The 14255-nt window shown below is 33.0% G+C and overlaps 3 protein-coding genes across 4 annotated transcripts; 1 reads left to right on the forward strand and 2 right to left on the reverse strand.

Moving 5' to 3' along the window:
• Positions 1–716: 716 nt before the first annotated feature.
• Positions 717–2981, forward strand: LOC108967954 (zinc finger protein 568-like). Of its 2 annotated transcripts, none has more exons than XM_018931655.1 (5): positions 717–1080; positions 1131–1262; positions 1340–1420; positions 1471–1803; positions 1861–2981. In XM_018931655.1, exons 1-5 carry the CDS (start codon positions 829–831, stop codon positions 2842–2844), a joined length of 1782 nt encoding a protein of 593 aa, XP_018787200.1. In that variant the 5' UTR covers positions 717–828; the 3' UTR covers positions 2845–2981. The 2 variants fall into 2 exon arrangements, with proteins under 2 accessions (XP_018787200.1, XP_018787201.1); XM_018931656.1 differs by having other exon boundaries at positions 1507–1803.
• Positions 2982–3246: 265 nt separating this feature from the next.
• On the reverse strand, positions 3247–4017 carry LOC108967955 (DNA-directed RNA polymerases I, II, and III subunit RPABC1). The gene has a single exon (XM_018931657.1). It carries the CDS (start codon positions 3931–3933, stop codon positions 3301–3303), a length of 633 nt encoding a protein of 210 aa, XP_018787202.1. The 5' UTR covers positions 3934–4017; the 3' UTR covers positions 3247–3300.
• A 6180-nt stretch (positions 4018–10197) lies between these two features.
• LOC108967995 (general odorant-binding protein 28a) lies at positions 10198–10991 on the reverse strand. The gene is made up of 3 exons (XM_018931712.1): positions 10750–10991; positions 10597–10685; positions 10198–10526 (listed from the first exon to the last, which is right to left on the reverse strand). Exons 1-3 carry the CDS (start codon positions 10886–10888, stop codon positions 10311–10313), a joined length of 444 nt encoding a protein of 147 aa, XP_018787257.1. The 5' UTR covers positions 10889–10991; the 3' UTR covers positions 10198–10310.
• Positions 10992–14255: the final 3264 nt, after the last annotated feature.

The raw sequence follows: 14255 nt of genomic DNA on the forward strand, positions 1-14255 counted from the left end.
TATGTTATAGAAAATTTAATATTTGTTATCGACATATTTATTTTCATTCAAGTTTAAAAATATCTCTGAATTATGAAATGTAATAGATTTTGTGATTGTCACTTACCTAACCTAAAATCTCAAATTTAGAGATTTGAGACGGTATCACAGTATAGAATCGTACGGTAAGTTACCGCACAACAGCATTGATACAATCACGATCTGTAACCACTCCCACTTCGCTCTCAGAAGACAGCTATAGTCGTTTAGTAATTCTGAAAACCTATTAAGTGTGGTTGCATATATAATAATTTCATTACTAAAATATGAAAGAATAACTCGGGCAGCTACAACATTCCTGGGTATTATTTCAATATAAATATCTTTTTATCCGCACATGTATTATATACATACACACATATATACAAATAAAATCATGACCGAATTATTTAAACATAAATATGTAACTGTCTTTTCATCTATACTTAGAAGGAAGTTAAATGTACAAACACCGTAAGTTACATCACAAATTTGTGAGGTAATTACGAGCATTTCTACCTTTGAAATCACCTCAGCATACAGAAACCTCACAAAAGTGAGGGGGTGGTTTTTGTAAGCCTACAGGAATGGGTCGTTAGTGTATCCTACCTTTTATGTCGGAAAAGTCACTTGTAAATTATATACGGCAACGTTGCACTACGTATTCAATCTGTTTGTTTACAAATTTTGTTTAAACATTTCGTATGGGGCTACTGGACAAATAATATTAAAAATATTTCTTAAAATTTCAATATTCACAATTCGTATAAAAACAGTAGTCTGTGTGCTGATTTACTTAGTGCTGCTCTAATGACTATGGACTATAAAAAGGAAGAAATAAAATGTGGAGAAATATCTGCCTTATTATCGGCAGAAAATAAAAAATTTTTCCTGAATTGTGTATTTTGTGAATATACTTTCCTTCAGTTGGACAAATTTATTCATCATATGTGCGAAGACCATTTTCCTAAAATTAATAATCAAAATGCCAAAGATATCGACCACCAAGCGTTAACAACAACTAAGGAAATCGATGTGTCGGATGATAAAATGGAACTGGAGGTAACCATAAGTATGTTTACAAAATTTTGGTAAAAATTGAGTTTTTACAGGATGAAGAAGAAAGTGATTGCTATTTAAATGGCTTCGAAAGAGTTGAAATAGAATTAGATTCTGAAAATATGAGCAATGAAGTAGACAAAGATGCGGCTATTCCAGAAGAATATGGGGACGAATTCAGTGATGTAAAATAATTGTTAACAAATAAAAATCTTATGTCTTATTCCAATTTTAATAAGGAAACTATATTTTAACTTTCTAGGATAATAATTTTGAGGAATCCGTAGATACCGATTATTCTGATAATGCTCCAAATGACTTAGTAATTTATAAAAATGATCAGGTAAGTTTTAGTGCATAAAGTAATAATAAATTATAAAAATTCATTTACAGGTGAATGATCTTAAAAACTTGTTCCAAACTACCAAGATGAAAGATATATTTTCTAGTTATGCAAAACACCCAGCATTATGGGATAAAAGAATTAGGCAACCAACAAAAAAAGAGAAAGAGAATTTGTTAAAAGATATAGCCTCAAATGTCGGTATGCCAGCAGAATGGAAAAATATTCAGAAGTTAGTAGCGAAATTCCGCTTTAAACTTCATACTGAGATTATTCGAATGCAAATTTATGAAGCTAAAGGTCGGGAATACACCCCCGCTTGGCTCACAGACCTCAAATCCTTTATAAAACAAAAACCACGTTTGCAGAAACAAGCGCCAAAGGTATGATAAGTCCTACGAAATTTTACATAAATGAACTCAAACTATTATTTTTTTCAGAGACCTGTAGAAATTAGAAAAAGTATTTCAAACCCTCCCCTATTAACTGATGATCACTATATCGCTTTAGCGAAACTTTATAAAAAGTTTCCATGCCTTTGGGATGAAAATGACATTACATATAGGTTTAATAATCGACGCAGTGATGCTTTGGAATGTATACATAATGATTTTAATTTGGATACTGGATTAAGTATGACACAAAAGGATATAGAAAGTGAAATTGCGAAATTGCGAAAAATATGTTCAGATGAAAAGAAACAAAAATTACGTTGTAAACGAAACAAAATTGCTTATAAATCACCATACTCCTACTACGATCACATTGCTTTTATTGAAGTAAATGTGGCGCCCTATGAATGCTCAATATGTAAAGAAACACTTTCCAGTTTAGGACAATATAAGATACATTTATCAACCCACAATGGGTCCTTACCATACAAATGTCACATATGTGGTCACGAATTTAAGATTGCCGCTAACTTAACTGTACACTTACGTAGGCACGTACATGACTATACCTATAATTGTGAAATATGTAGCAAATCTTGTGCGACATCAACAGATTTAAAAATACATATGCGCTCGCACACAGGTGAGAAACCCTACTTTTGTGATATATGTGGTAAGAGTCTGCGAACATCATCCTTATTTAGTACGCACATGCGCCGCCATGAAAACCGACCTCGTTACAATTGCGAGTATTGCGACAAACCTTTCTACACAAAGGGTTTATTAACAGAACACATGAACGCACATATGAAAGTTAAAGACAAAATTTGTAATGTGTGCAATAAAGGATTTACAACTAGGAAACAATTACGTCAGCACAAATATATTCATGATAAAGAAAAGAGATTTGTTTGCAAGATTTGTACGAAACGTTTTGCCCAACATGCAGGTCTTAGCGGACATATGAAATCACATGGAACATCATTAGCAAACTTAAACAAGTCGCTGATTGACCAGCCCATAAATAGTTGATAATAGTTGAATAAGAATAACAATGGAACTGCATTAATTAAATTATTAAATTTTCCCTTTCACTTGAACTTTTATTGAAAGGAATTGCATATAAATTTATCAAAGAAAAAAGGTCTCACAAATAAAATTAATATTTTCTAAAAAATACATTATGTATTATTACTAAGTGTTATTCATTTTATTTTACCGCTCATTTGTAAATATTTTTACGAGAAATCAATGTAGTAATAAATTTTTTTAATTTTGGCAGTAGGCATATCGGAAATTTTTCATATCTAGTATAGAGATTTATTAAAATCAGAATTCCAGTTGCATAATCATAGAATTTGAAACCCTCATATAACAGACCTAAAATTTGGTGCAACACTTACTTTAAATTTGCTAGAAATTAAAACATTTAAGTTCATACATTATCAAATTGATTTTTTATTCTACATCTTAATTCAAAAATTAATTTTAACAAACAAGCCGGTAAGATATGTAACGACCGGCTGTTTCTGACGAACGTATAATTTTAACCACCTGCCCTCGTTTGAGACCAAAGTAACGCGCAACCGGATCTCCCGCTTGAATCCGCATTAACATATTCTCTTTCAGTTTATAACGTGCCAGTAACTCTTGCTTTTCTTCTGGTGTCATTACAACATGTTCAGGAACCAGTTCATGTTCTGTAATATTGATTAGAAGTTCCGATTCAAGAAATTGTTCTAGAATATACTTCGGCGCCATATCAACCAAAGATTGTTTGGCCGATGGTGTCATGCCTGCTTGCACTACTACGATCGCACGATGTATATTCTCCTCCTGCATTCTCGTGCAATATGTTTTGATAGTTTTTATGCCAATTTTGGGTTCATCCGGGAAAAAAACAAACATCTGATCAGTTGGATCATCATTATGCGCCACTAAAACTATTAGGTCGGAACGTGCTGGCCGCTTTTCGCTGGGTTTATCACCAAACATTTCTTTAAACTGCTCCAATGTTTGATCCAATTCATCTTGTGTTACCAGATATCCACGGTCGTGGCTAAGTTGCATTATAGTTTTACGAATGCGCCAAAGCTTGTAAGTCTCTGCTTCATCATCCATTTCGTTAACTTTATTGAAACACACAGAAATTAAATTATGATATTGGTGTATCAATCACAATGCTTCCATTGACAACTGCTTATATAGGATTGCCAACTATTTTTTAAAGGAGAGCAAAAATTTAATCGATAGTTATTATAAGTTGGAATCGATATTTTTTATTTTGTGGCAACTAAGTTGCTGTTAACTACTGTTAACTAATTTATCTGTACCTTTTAACGTACATTGGTAAGTCATTGAAATGGGAAAACTCACAGATCAATTTAAATTTTAAAAGTTAGAAAAAAAGTTACAATTCTTTATTATATTCTTTAGTAAGTATAAACTCCAGCGTAGAACTTTATATGAAAAGGGGGTTTGCAATCTGCAAATTGATTGGAAAGAGAGAAATTTGAACGTGGAGACTGGAAATATATAAATCAGAGATAATGAGATGTTTAACTCCTGCGCTGCATTTTCCAGATTGGACAAACAATTGCCAAACGTCAAAACCGCCTAAACTTTGACAGTTGATCGAGTTCAGGAGGTTTTGACGTTCAACAATTGGAAACGAGCGATGGCCTGATTGAAATCTTAGCGAAAAAATACGTAAGCGGAGGGATTTGTTGCATCGTTCAATACCACTTGTAAAAAATKTAAAACAATGAAAATTAAATAAATTTGTGAAATTTAAAGGTATTTGATGAAACGTTTTGTAATTTGAAGCATCATAGTATTATTTTCAATGGAAAATGATTAAAAACCTCTAATGATTGAGAGCTAACAAGCTTAAATCTTTTTATTTGATATTCAAAGGTCAGAAGTCAGTTGTTCTCATATACTTTAAAAAGATTTAAATAGTTTCTCCATATAATACACAACCATTATATAGTAATTTTTATTTGTACTAAATGTTGGGTGTTTTAATTTAAAACGCCCAAAAATTCTTAGTTTGTTCGATCTGGCCATAATGGAAAATCTTATAAAAAAACGCTTATTTTGAGGCGCTCTCACACTTGAATAAGTTTAACATCCCTTTATTCCTGATATAAATAGTCGAAAGAATTACTTCCAATGCAATGAGTGTAGTAGAGAGAAAATGGAAACATTGGGAGGATTAGCAGGAATAAAGGGATGCCAAACTTGTTCCAGTGTGAGAGCGCTGCAAAATTAGCGTTTTTATAACATTTTCCAGATTGGACAAAATAATAATTTTTGGCCATTTAAATTAAAACACCCAACACTAATACGACTAAAAATTACTATATATTGGTTAATTAATATATAGAGAAACTATTTTAATTTTATTACGGTATGTTAAAGCGACTGACTTTTGACATTTTAATACCCAATAAAATGATTTAAGCTTTTTAGCTCTCATTCATTAAATGCTTTTAATAATTTTTCATAGAAAATAATACTATGATGTTTGACATCACAAAAGGCTGGGATTTAGAATAGCATCCCCGGATTTCGGGAATAAAATAGGTATCACTGGAAAGGTGATGTTCTCCAGATCATGMAAATATATATATATAGTTGCCGCTGATGTATAGTTTTAAAAATATTTGCATTTAAAGTTGAAAAATAGACAACTTTTACATTGATAATTTGTATATTGCGAATAAGTTTTTCACTTATATTATGCACTTTTCACTTAATAACACTTCACTATGAGGATTCTGTATATTAATTTTTTAATATTTGTTGTAAATAAACCTTTATTTCAATTATTTTATTTTAGTTAAATTCTGTGCATTTGCACAATAAGAAAAGGGTTGCCACGGTTATTTTATTTCCGCTGGCCGGTTTTGCAAAAGCGAAGTCTGCGTCAGGTGAAAACTGATTCGTTGACTCTTCAGATGAAACCAAGGTGAATTTATTCAATTCTGACCGGGCAGTCCTTTCGTTCGAAGATCTTTTAAAACCGAATTTTTCTCACAATAGACTATAAAAACGATAAAACATGACAGCGGGAGTATAATGGATTTCGGATCAAAGGTACATTGGATGGCTTACAATATAGCTTTCGCAGAGTTTAATGTGCCTCTTCAGTGTCTGTTTTAACAAGATAATAACTCGCAATAAACGTCAAAGCGGGCAAAGGAATAATTCAAGCAAAATGGCATCGAATTTAGCCAGCAGGGATAAAGTTTTAGTTTGTATGTATGAGATTTTAGTGGATCATGTGCAGACTTTGCTCAACTGTTATAAAGTAACATTTGCTATTATTTATTCCTTCTATTGATTATTGCATTAGAAATTAAAGATTTCAAACAAACGGAAGAAAATCAAATTAAATAACGTCTTCTGGCTCTATTTCAAGGCACAATCGTAACGGAAGATGCTATGGCGTTTTCACTGTACACTGTAGTTGGTTGCCCTCGAAGTTTGCTAACGATCGCTGACTATTCTCACGCTACCATGCTGCAAGATCTTTCCTCAGGAGTCGGTAGACAACACAAACGCTTGTACCAATAGGTCATCAAGCACCTCAATGTGTACCGCTTTGGTGACCATGCAAACGAAAATTGCGCGATATGTTTTGACAATTGTGCGAGAGCATTTTCCGGTTCGTAGGGTGAAAGGTCCATAGTAATCGATACCAGATGATATGAATGCCCTAAAGGCTCTAATCCTCTGCCCGGGTAAGGAAGACATTTGCTGACTTAGGACTTCCCCTTTGTGACGCCGACATACAACGCAGTTATGGATGAAACTTTTGGCTGCTTGCCTGGAACTCAGAATCCAGAAGCGGCGATCAGAATATGCAGCATCCAACCATTTAGTTGCGTTCCTCCATGCAGTGTCACTTCATGTGACTGATGTAGTAAAAGCTTGACCGACGGCATTGATTTTGGCAAAAAGTAGGGAATCGTTGATCACGTGCTAGTTCGACCTTGGGAATGCGTACTCTCACACGCATGTTCCGGATCTTGTCTATAAATAAATTTCGAACAGCTGATATTAGAAAAGGGGGGATGCCATAAATAACCGCTAGTATTAACTGACGAAATCAGCGTGAAATGAAATTTCGTTGAACTGTGCGAACATATTTTGGTAAAATAAATCTTTATTTCCAAGTCAGGTTGATGGTACTAGGACATTATAGTAAAACCCTCAAAGGGTTTGGCGTTCGTCAGTTTTTTTTATGACCTTTGAAATTTTTTCCTTATTTCCCATGGTTTTCCATCTTAACAAATTAATTTTTTCCAATCAGGCGTACTAAATGGTCCAGATATACGAAAGCTGATTAAAAGTGACGCATTCAACAATATTTTGATTGATATATATTGAATGCATGGCAGGCAATCAAAGAAGTAATAGAAGGCTTTTTGGGAAAGCATCTAACAACTACGAAGTTTCTGTCGCAAAGTTTTTAAGAGCATTTTCGGAAATTGGTTTTATTTTATTTTATTTTTTTATTGTTTTTGCTTTTTTTTTGGTTTTTGCCAAAATGTTACAACTAAGCGAAAAACATCAAGATAAGGAAAAAAAGGGTCATAGGTCATAAAGTCATAAAAAAAAACTGACACATACGAACGCCAAACCCTTTGAGGGTTTTACTATACTGACCTAGTACCATCACCCTGACTTGGAATTTCACCCCCCAGACAATAATCCCAAAAATGTTCCACAGTGTTATCTACGTACATATTAGTACTAGCATGAATGAATGAATGCTGTGAGTCGACGTTGCGAATTTTCGAGAGAAAAGTTCAGCGAAAGATTTATGGTCCTTTACGCGTGATCCAGGGCGAATATCGCATTCGATGGAACGATGAGCTGTATGATATATATGACGATATTGACATAGTTCAGCGAATTAATAGACAGGGGCTACGATGGCTAGGTCATATTGTCCAAATTTACGAAAACACTCCAGCTCTGAAAGTATTCGACGCAGTGTCCGCCAGTGGAAGCAGAGGAAGAGGAAGACTCCGTTGGAAGACCAGGTGGAGAAGGAGCTGGCTTCCCTTGGAAAATCCAATTGACGCCACGTAGCGAAAAGAAGAAACGACTGGCGCGCTGTTGTTAACTCGGCTACGCCAATAAAGAAGATGAAGATGAAAAAGTCGATCAGTTCAGGTAATTTTCTTATGGAAGGCCAGTAAGTCGGCACTCTCCCTACCCCGTCGTCTATTTGCCCAAATTTCTTTTTTATTTTATTGGCCAATAAACTTTGGGAAGAAAACATGAATGTCTTATATGCAATTTAAATTATTACGTAACAAAGTTTAATTTATTAGACTACATGAAACTTTTTTGAATTATTAAAAAAATTCACTAAAAATAACTTTAAAATAGTTTTTCAAAATCAAAACAATAAAGTAATTTTTCTCGTAAATTACTTGAAACAATTGAGAATAAAAATAAAAACGAATCATCTGCGAATTTAGTACGTTTTGCTTCTGACGAGTCATTTGGTTGGGAACGTGGCCAATTAAGATTCTAATCGAAATAATTACATTTTTGTATAAAATAGTGTGGAAGAAGTGTGATAAATATTAATGTCTAGAGTTATCTTATCACGTCATTCACAAATAAGTATGTACATACTAAATTAAATATTATATACACTTATAAATATACTACTATGGGTACACAGGTAGAGGGTTAAAAACTACAGAGTTATTGAACTAAGTTGCCGTCAGTCTCCCTTATAATCATTTGCAGGTCTTTTCATTTATTAGTTTAACGTTGAAGCGTACGTCAAGGGGACATACCATGAGCAAAAAATAGTAAGACTTTCCTTATAATTTTAAAATGCTTGATTTATTCTTGAATCCAATCCAATAAAGTCAATTTCCAATAGCTTTCACTGCGTTGAACGATTCACGTTCAATGTCGTCAATTGACTCCAAACAGTTTACTCAGAAGTCATTCGAAATTAAGTCAGTCGAATACGGTGGTTGCGGTAGGACATTGATTGAAAATTTCGCGAAAAGCACACGAAGAATCAATGCAGTATACGACGGTGCATTGTCGTGGTGCCAAAACTAGGTGTTGTCGGCCCATACTTCCGGCCTAAGAGTAGCTTCACGAAAACGACGCATAACACTAAGAGTGTTCCTTGTTGACAGTTTGCCCTGCCAGAGAAATTCGATGTCAACATACCCTGCCTGCTTTGACGTGTTTTTTCGGCTTTGGCTCATCTTTGCGACGTTATTCGACCGATTAATCGTCCATTTCCGTCGAAAACAACGATCCAATATTAATCACCAGTAATAATACATTTCATGGCATCCTGGTAGTCGGAACGCATTGTTTCACAGACGTTGACGCAACGCTGTTTTTCGATCAGATTGAGTGAATTTGACACCAAATATGCGTTCACTTAGACTCCGTTCACTTGTCAGAAATTGCGATAACAGACTACCATAGAATACAAGCCATCCAAAATTAAGTCATTGGGTGCAACTGAAGTTAGCTATAAGTCTCTTTCCTCTTTTTAAAACTTAAAACAGTGTTTAGTAAGTTTTGTTACTCGGATGGTGTAAAATAAAAATGTTGCTACTTGACTTAGGTAACAAAAATAAAGAAAATTTCAAACTAAAAGTTTAACAAGTCTTCTTCTTCTTCTTCATTGGCGCAGACACCGCTTACGCGATGATAGCCGCGTTTAAAACGCCCAATCGAATGATGAGTATGGTCTTTGTGCGACGGGAGAGCACTTCTTTCTCAATTGCCTACTCAGTTCGAAGTAGCACCTATTGGCAAGACATCCTGCGTTGGATTTCGAGGCTGACGTTATTGTTGGTGTTAATGTTGTTGCCAACATAGACGAAATTATTTACGACTTCGAAGTTATGACTGTTAACAGTGGCGTGGATGCCAAGTTGTTTGATGACGGGTGATATTTCATCTTGCCCTCGTTCACTACCAGACCCATTTCCTTCGCTTCCTTAACCCGTCTGGAGAAAGCAGAATAAACGGCGAGGTTGTTGAGGCCAATGATATTAAATGATGATAAGGTTCTATCGAGCGTACTATGTGAAAGATTAAGTTAAACAGTTAAAATTGCAAAAGTTTGTGTATCACATAATACAATTATTGGTCCATGCATTTGATAGTACGAGATGCATGAAAGTTTCAAGCCATTTAAGAAGGCTTACAAATGACAAATGTTTTTAAAAGAGTTGCCATCTGCTTATAAAATGTATGCAATCAATGAAAGAAATCTAAGAATTCGTAGTGAATGTAATACTATTGTACTATTGTAATAACACTTACTTCCAAGTAAAACACATTTTTCTAAAGAGTATTGTATTGCTTTAATAAACAAAAATTAAAAACAAATAAGCACAAAATACACACATGTACACATATCTAAATATTTTTAACATCTAAATCATAAATAGGTCGGTGATCAAATTTAATGTTCTCGAGTTGAGTCTTCAAAAGTCAAATTTTTGAATACCGTGAGCTTTCGCTTGTTCCATAAAGCATTTGCCATACACTTCAGTTGCCTCGCAATGATCATCTGGTACTGCAATATCGGCGCAAGCGTCGATAATTTCACGAGCTGTCTTCAATTTATCTGCATCACCGTCAGTGAAGTCCTGCGCATGCTGATCGGCGACGGACTTGACAAACTTGCCATTACTATCCATCTGAGGAACGTTAAATAAAATTTGTTAGTAGTAATGACATAAAATATTATCATGTAAAATAAATACTTACCGCGCCGTATTTTTTCATCAAACAGGAGCGCAAGCATTTGCCTTCCTTACTGGCCGCTGGTACTTTTGCGATTATGTCCTGAATGTCAGCTGCGGTTTAGATAACGCTAGATATAATTCATCAATATTGAATTATAGTGATTCTAATACTCACAGTCAGCGGCACCCACTTCGCCACGGCACTCCTCGGCTTTAGTCATAAAATTTTTCATAGCCTCTTCTTTGTTGAAAGCTGCTTTGGAGACAGCGGCACTCAAAATACATAAGGCGGCGAATAGGATGAATTTGGCCATATTTGTCGAGTAAGTGGGAAAATATTTGGTAAAAATGTTTGAATTTTTTAAACTCGTGCCTAGTTGAGCTGGATGGCTTCGAAAGTTGTATTGCTGCTCACTTAGAGTTGCAGTTGCTATTTATACAAGTGAATCTCACATACGTCCATATATGTGTAGTAATTTAGCATATCAACACAGGTAGATTTCCGATATGCATATATGTATGTATGTAAGACACACACTAGTGTATTTTAGTGTATGTACCGGCTGTTGATTCGATGAAACTCCATTAAACATATGACGAATATATACTATATGGATTTGTTTTTGGTTTTTCGAATTGTTTAATTTCAACCAGTATTGGCTATCTATTATAATTATTCGCTGTGGAAATTAAATCTCTCAGCTGTGAAATTATAAGTTACTGTCGTTACAAATATATTGTAGACTACACAAACATATTGGACCCTATCGACTCGCTAATTGTTTCAAGTCTATTGTGTGGCATTGTGTAGAGGGTTGACGTTGCACGTTATACTTGTAATATATACATACTCACTAACATATATAATTTTTCCAATTGCACGTACGATTGCTTGAGTTATAGTGCCGAGTTGCCTAAAACTCACAACAAAGCAGAAAATATTCTCCAGCAAAAAAGTGTGTCTGTACTTTGATAAATATAATTAATACATATGTAGGTACATATGTCTGTACTGTCTGGTGATTTTTCGTTAATTATCAAATGAAATTATTCATGACTTAATGAATGAATGACGAATTTTACAAATTTTAATTCAATAATAATAACGTTAAAAAATAAATAAAATAGAAAACAAATTAACATAAAAGTAGAATAAATTAATTTAAACGAAGCAAAATAAAATTAAATAGAATTTAATAAAATTTATGTGTATAATAATAAAATTAAAATTTAAAACAAATGTCTAAACTGTGTTAACTTTTGTATTTTTTTATGTTAAATTCAATTTACTACTGTGGGCACATCAAAATAATTATTAATGTTTAGAATTTACGTTTATTTAAAAATTTAACAAATTTCAATTTAATAATAGTAACAATAGTAAAAATATATAAGTTAACAAAAATAAATAAATAAAAATAAAAGTAGAATAAATTAATTTAAACAAAACAAAGTAAAAATAATTAGAAAAATTTAGAACAAATGTCTAAACTGTGTTAACTTTTGTAGTTTTTTATTATCAAACCAATAAGTAGTATTTTAACAAAAAATAATAAGACTTTTTTTATTTAAATTTCGCGCGAAAACCCATTCGTCGGAAAATTTTTTTCTAGGTTGGTATGACTGTCAATGAAAACTTTACCAAATGTCACATCAGATTCTTGGAAAAGGGTTTTGTTGATAATTGTTTGTGGCGTTTAAGTGTTTTTGGTTGGCAGAAAGAGGGTCGAGAACGCGTTGACCACGAACCACGTTCAGGATGGCCACCCAAATCAACTGATGAGCAACACGGCAATAAAATACGGAATTGGTGCTTGTGAATACACGGTTAAATCCGTTTTGAAAGAAGATTCCAAAAACACTTAATAAACAACTTCACTTTTACGTCTCTGAAACAAGACTTTCCGATTACAAGAATGTCAGTAAAAGTTTTTTTACTCGCGATGTGTCCACTGCTTACGACCCGGAAATAGACGATCTATCGGCCGAATATCGTGGCAATATCGAGCCGAAGTCGAGAAATTCACGTCAAAGCAGGTCAAAAATCAAGGTTATGATGACAGTTTTCTTCGACTATCGAGGTGTGCTGCATTCCGAATTCTTTCCGACAAGTAATGAAGGGCTAAGTTCTGGTGCAACCTGAACGCTATTTCGGAAATAGACTTTAACAACTGTTTAGAGGATTGGGAAAAACGTTGGCACTAGTGTATTGAGGCCAAGGAGGAATATTTTGAGGGAGGCGACATAGATTTTGAAGAATAAATTAAGAATTTTAAAATTGTGAACAAAGTCTTAATATTGTTTGCATATAGTAGTGTGATTAATATAAAATTTGCATTTATGAATTGTATTTAGCATTTAGCACAAAGAAACCATCTTGAGTAAAAAATTGTGTAGCTAAACGACTTTCTTTTATACAATACATATATTTCAGTTCAAAAAAAAAAAAAAAAAAAAAAAAAAAAAAAAAAAAAAAAAAAAAAAAAAAAAAAAAAAAAAAAAAAAAAAAAAAAAAAAAAAGAACTCTGCAGCATTAGCTCATAAATTATGTATAGAAATAGTGTTTAAAATTTCAAAACGATAGCAAGTAGTTTTGAAATCATAAGGACACCGACTTCAAAAATGTGAGCTGTGGGGAAAAGCTTTAAGGTTTTTAAGTATTATATGATGTAAAACATTCCTAGGATGGATTTAAAAATATTCATAACTTCGTTATTTTTTATACAATATACTTGAAATCTAGACACAACATTCTCGAGATGTTATTTAAGACTAAAAAAATCAAAATTTAAAAATGAAAATAAAAAATTATTAAATTATTATTAAAAATTAAATTATTATTAAAAATTAAATTAATATTTTTATTGTTTATAGTAATTTATTATAAAACGTAGACAAAAAAATGGAAAAAACCTTTTATAAAAAATGTATACCCATTTCACCAAACTAACATGTTTAGAAAAGAATTAGCATTGTTTACGTGTGTAATTTTAGGATAAATCGGCATGTGTCTTTCAATGAATTAATTATAATATTGTACTTAGTATTTCTAGAAAACAGATAGTTCTAAACTGCTTGAATATACACATGTACGTATAGTAGTTGATGCATATTACAATAAATCAATAGAGTCGCAAATGCCACAAACAGTCTTTAAACACCACAGTGAACATTATAATCCTTAGACTATCAGCGATCAAAGAAATCAAAAGTTTTCTGAAATTTTGATGAAATAGAAAGAACAGAAATACCATACTGATGTCTTTTTTTCATTTGCATCGTCCAGCAGATCATAAGGGACGTTCACGAAAGACCCTTTCCGAAACGTTTGCTACATGCGTGTCTCATCACAAAAGAAATTTTCAATACAGTGCTCAACAAAATCCTTCCTAAAAATCAGTAGAAGAATTGAATCAAAGAAGAAAGTTGTTGGTCGTAAGAATTATGCCATTATTTCTTGAAACCGCATATTATTTAAAAAATGGCTGTACAAATTCGAATAATAATTATAAAAGTATTGCATAGCAGTTGAAATATCGCAAATTAGGAAATATCGCTAATAAGTCAATCAAAAAATGTTTAATTGGCTTTCCAAACATGTACGATGCAAACTAAAAATTAGTAAACTAAAGTTTAGTTATATCAATTTCAGCTAAATGAGAGTTATAATCATAATGGTGG

Source organism: Bactrocera latifrons, unplaced genomic scaffold, assembly GCF_001853355.1.
Source record: "Bactrocera latifrons isolate USDA-ARS-PBARC rearing strain unplaced genomic scaffold, ASM185335v1 scaffold_20, whole genome shotgun sequence".
NCBI classification, from domain to species: Eukaryota; Metazoa; Arthropoda; class Insecta; order Diptera; family Tephritidae; genus Bactrocera; species Bactrocera latifrons.